Below are 5,487 nucleotides of genomic sequence, written 5' to 3' on the forward strand. Positions count from 1 at the left end.
GTGATGTAGACATGTGGGGGCGTGTTTAAACGAGGTGTTGGAGGGCGTGGACGAGTCTTAACTTTTATAAAGAATATCTCTTTGGGTTTGAGACTTTAGTCTTTGCAGCTTTAGGGATCTTATCTATTCACGAACAGCTTGTAACACTCCAAAGAGAAAGGAAAACTTGAAATCGCATCATAATCGTCATTAAAACATTTCCAAGAAAGAAATGGATCGACTTCTGTCAGCTTGTTGAACAAACACTTTATTTGGATAATCTACCATATGATGGCTGAAGCAGCAGCGAGCGTACGGGCGACAATGTTTTCACGGTAATCAGATCAAAGTAAACAAAATTCTACGAAACTTAAGAGAAAAAAATCTAATTATCATGCTAGGTGATAAAATAGCTTCTCTTCCCTGCAAACGATCCAATGAAGAATGTGAATATTTAACTTAAAGGCAAAATCAAAACAAAGATAAGCAGGTATCCTATTAATTTCAGCATTTGTAGCAGAGGGTGATCGTGATGCCATGTCCCGGCGCTACAAGACAAAAACAATGAAGCCCATTACAAACGAGGCATTTGTTGCATCCAGTGGGGACATAATTATGGATTATAATGACTTATACTGTCTTGACATAGCTTCACATTCTCTATAAAAGAAAAGATCACTCGCTGCTCTTGATTGAACTGCTTTTGTAGTTTTAATAATCAATTTATTTGTAATGAACACACTGAAGTGATTTTTACATTTGATTATTTGTTTTTCTTGCTTGAATGCTTTTGTTTAGATGTAAACTGTTAGTCTCTTTCTTACATTTGTTCTGTTGTTGTTGTTGTTGTTTTGCATCTGTTCTTGTTTTAATAACAAAGATAAAATTAAAAATGGCTAAATTGTGATTATTAATATAGTAATAAATATTAAGATGCAATGATACTAGGGGTTTTTCTTGCTGGAATGCTTTTGTTTAGATGTAAACTGTTAGTCTCTTTCTTACATTTGTTCTGTTGTTGTTGTTGTTGTTTTGCATCTGTTCTTGTTTTAATAACAAAGATAAAATTAAAAATGGCTAAATTGTGATTATTAATATAGTAATAAATATTAAGATGCAATGATACTAGGGGATTTCGCTTTGGAACCTTCAGAAAACTTTAACTCGATTTTTCCCAGAACTGACTTTGCTTACTTTGTCGACTTCAAAGGGGTGTAGCTCAGTCATTTTTTGTCAGATTCCAACCAATCGTACATCATATTGAAGGTCTTTTAATGGCGAATGAAAATATTTTGAAATATTTAAAAATTTACTCATTGTGACTCATTTTGCCAGCACAGGTCACATTTAATGTTTGCAACACAGAAATCAAGCATAGCGTTAGTTCTGGCAGTTCACGTAAGTCAGGCTCGCATCAGCTGACTCTCAGCTGATCCCCATCTACCTATGGGAATACACCTATCTAAGCATTCATATATAAGGTCCCTCAGTTTTATCAGCAGTTTTCGCATTGCTCAATAGCTAATTAAATAGCAAATTCGGCAGGCAAAACACCATCATTATAAGGAATCGGAAATTTAATGGTCCCACCTCCGATTCATTCAAGTTCGTTAACTTGAACACGTGAATTCACCACATTGATCATAAGCTGCCTGATTCGGAGTTAGCATTACTTCACGCATCTCTACATTATTGTCATGGACTCTACGAGTTATGTGACTGCCTCAAGAACAAGTTCAGATGGGAACTTCATCCCCAAGAAGGATATCAAGAGATCAAGCATCCACTTCACTCGCCCAAACAAATAACGCATATGTGTCGCTAGACGGGTCTGAAAACTCGCTAAAAATAGCGACAAAGTCGCTAAAAGTTGGCAACACTGCTCGCATTCAGGGTGAGACTCGGGCAATTGGCACTTTTCTCGCGCTCTCACGCCACGCCACACATCCATTTTCTCACGCAGTCAAGAGCACCCTCAGTTAAAACTGTAATAGTATATTGGCAAAACAGATTTAAAGGCTCCTGTACGCATTTGTTTTTGGCGCTCTGGAAAGCGTCAAAAGATTATATTTTCAACGTGTTTTCGTAGCGCTGAGCAATGTAGCCAATCACAGACATATCTGTTGATTTCTTGAACACCTGTATTTGGCCTTTCACTCACCTCTAAAGGAGGGATTTTTTTTCCTGCACGATCGCAAATCGTCTCACTGTAACACGATGTAAATAAGAGGTTCATTGATTATAAAGGACATAAAGCATTGATTATAAAGCAAGGGCTGTTTGTGCACTTTCTAGAATTTTAATAAAAGTTTTGTTTTTCGTGCTGCTAATGGTCATATAAATGCATAAATGCGGGATTCATTTTCGAATGGCAGAAAAATATAATGTCTCAGAATAGATGTTCAAGCAATGCAGACTAATAGATTAATAGAAAAATATTTGAATTTTCGTGTAAAAATATAATTTAAATGCGGTTGCATTATTTATAAAAGTATGACTAGTAGCTAAATCTTGCAATTCTTTCACTGTGCCTTGCTATTATTTTGCAGCACTGCAAGAGTTATTTTACAGTAGTCTACATCATTTTTATGATAACACAGTATAATGACCTTAACTATTAGGCATGTCCAGATCGGTTATGCCTCACACGTCCTGAAAAGTGAAGCTGCGGGCTCTTTGATCGCCCCCTGGTGGCTGGCTGCAGTACAAGGTCATAAACCCCGCCCTCTCCATGTAAACGAATGGGACAAGTGTCAATCTTTTTTTTACAGTCTATGGTCCAGATATATTGTTGGCAGCCCTGTCTAAGTGTAATTGTACGAAGTTGGCAGCCCTGTCTAAGTGTAATTGTACGAAGTTTAATAAATATTCAGATTAAATGTAAAATTGCTTATATGTTAGAAATTTAATAAAAATGTAATGTAATATAAATGTTTAAAATCGATTAAAAAGCATGTACATGTGTTGACAAACTGCTTCCTGGGTTTGTGTTTGCACTGTGAGGTGGGGGGAGCTGTGAGAGAAGTGACAGGATACACTGCCACCTATCGACACATCATCTCCACAGACGCAGGTGATGAAGAGGGGGATTGCTTACACATAAGGACGGGATTCCACCACGTTATCGAGGGATTTCCCAATTGTGTGGTTGCAGACGCCGTCATTAATTTCTTCATGGCTTGCACAGAAAAGATACGACAGGTGGGCTTTGACCCCCGTCTGGCTCGGGTTGGCCATTTAGGTAAGAGGCCTAATCCAAAATAGATTATGCATTTGACAGGTGTGTGCGTTACTGTGATGTTTTTGGTTCTTCTTTAGCATTTTTTATTGATGGGCTCGGCTCCCTCCATGTGGGCTCCTGTGATGATATTATTATCAGTCATGCATCGAAGATCAAGGCGATGTTGCCATGGGGACAGTCTGAGAATGACAAGGCCTATTCCAAATTCCGTTATGCTGCCACTCAGGAGACCTCTATGAATGAATATGATCTTTATTATCTCAAGAATCATTTTAAATGTGTCACCAGTGACTAAATGTGGAATGTTAAAATGTATGTTCTGCAAAGCACTTTCATGGCAGACACTCTCAAAGGAGCCTTTATAAAACAAGGCCAGAAAGGACATGATTTGGGACATTAATTGTGTCATTTAATCTCAAAACAGTTTGAAGGTCCAATAAATTTTGTGTCTCTGGAAAACAGTGTTATGTGACATTGTTGAATACCAAAGGTTTTTGTGCATATGTATTAATGATGGATTCGTGGACACTGATGTTTTTTTTATAAATAGTGGAGTAAAAAATATTTTTTATTTTGAAGAGAGATATTAAAGAAAATAATTAGACTATTGGGGTATCTTTATTTTTAAATAATTTTACATTTTGTAGCCTACTATGCCAACTAAAATAACAAATGTTTCTATTTATTACCATTTATTAACAGATTGGCTGATGCATCATCATTATGAACATTATGTACATCTTACCCTATTAGATAAAAAATACATTTGGCCGCTGTATCTTAAATATATTTTGCTGACTATTTATTAAATGTGGCAATTTCCTTTTCAAGCCACAAGATGGCGGCAGCTCATCAGAGCGTCCATTAAGTTGACAGGAAATTTTTACAGCTGGCACGTGTGGGGTTTTTCTATCCCTTATTGATATTTCTCAACGAAGGTTTATTTTTATAAGTAATTCATTTATAGAATCATATCCTAAATTCCACCAGTAAGGGCCAGAAAAAACTGTTTGCCCTTGAGACAGCTTTCCCCAGTCTCTCTTGTTTTATTTGTTTAGATTTTTTCTGTTGAACCACAATATGATTATGCTGTAATTCATAAATGTGATGAGTATTTTTTTCCCCAGTATATTTAACTGATCAATAAAGTCACAATAACAATATCCCTTACATTTTAAAGCATTGGTTTTGCCTCCCTATATGAAACGTCTTCATAGAGCAAATAAAAACCAATGTCAGGTCACATCATCATTTGAAAACAATTACTATTCTAAGCTTTTTGTATAACATCAACATCCAGTGTGGCTGAGAGTTGCCAGCAGTGGCAGCTGGGCAGTCCTGTGCACCAGTAATGTGGGCTGATGTCCATTCAGCCAATTAGTATAGTATTTCTTGAGCTTTAAAGAAAAAACTGGTGTGCTCCTGAGACTGGTCTTTGAAATACCAGAGGAAAAATGCAGACATCGAACATTAAACAGAAAAATGATTTGAGAATTTTTGAGTCTGTGTTTGAACAGTATTTTTTATCAAGTCAAGGTACTAACAGGTTATAATAAGATAGTCAGTAGTATTTTACTTGCAGACTTAGAAACTCTTAACTCTACAAATTAAAAGAGTTTATACAATCACCAAACTTTGATCCAAAAATGGTTAAATAGAGGCAAGCAGGATAATGCAGGATACAGTAAAATGACATTTTATTTTATAATTTGCGCTTTAAATGATACTGAAAAGAAAAATGAATTGTCCAGTGAAAGAGAAAATGTTTATTTCAAATTAAATCAAAGACATTTATTTCTTGGTTTGGTCTCTTGGTAATCTTTTACCATGTAATGATTACCAGAAATATGAATATTGCATAAATAATATATAGCTTATGGAAGGACATTTTAGTAACATGTACAGCATTTATGTATAAAAGTAATGGCAACAATATAAGATCAGAACATCCATTTTCATTAGGGATGCACCGATACCACTTTTTCCAGTACTCGCCCGATACTGATACTTTTATTTTTGGTACTTGCCGATACCGATATTTTTATTGCATTTTTGTTACTTTCACTGTTCTTTTTATTTTATTTTATTTTGCTCTATGGTACATCATCTTTCATTTAATAGCATTGGAGCTGCTCCATTGCAGCGGCTTAGCACTGTAATCACGCGCTTTGCTGTAATAATGCAGGGAACCACTCGTTATAAATCTCCTGTGTAGTATTTGGCCATAAATAGAAGTCGACTTTTTTCCGGTTTTTATTTTTGTTATG

General features: G+C 35.8%; 1 protein-coding gene across 1 annotated transcript in view; it reads left to right on the forward strand.

Annotated features, from left to right (window-relative positions):
• Positions 1-3,797, forward strand: part of b4galnt1a (beta-1,4-N-acetyl-galactosaminyl transferase 1a) — a 33,839-nt gene extending 30,042 nt beyond the window's left edge. The window contains exons 10-11 of the mRNA XM_016513222.1: positions 2,983-3,220; positions 3,298-3,797. Of these exons, the coding sequence (XP_016368708.1) occupies positions 2,983-3,220; positions 3,298-3,515 (456 nt within the window). The 3' untranslated portion in view covers positions 3,516-3,797. The remainder of the gene's footprint in view (positions 1-2,982; positions 3,221-3,297) is intronic.
• The last annotated feature ends 1,690 nt before the right edge of the window (positions 3,798-5,487 follow it).

Source organism: Sinocyclocheilus rhinocerous, unplaced genomic scaffold (genome assembly GCF_001515625.1).
Source record: "Sinocyclocheilus rhinocerous isolate Xijiao unplaced genomic scaffold, SAMN03320098_v1.1 scaffold1406, whole genome shotgun sequence".
NCBI lineage: Eukaryota > Metazoa > Chordata > Actinopteri > Cypriniformes > Cyprinidae > Sinocyclocheilus > Sinocyclocheilus rhinocerous.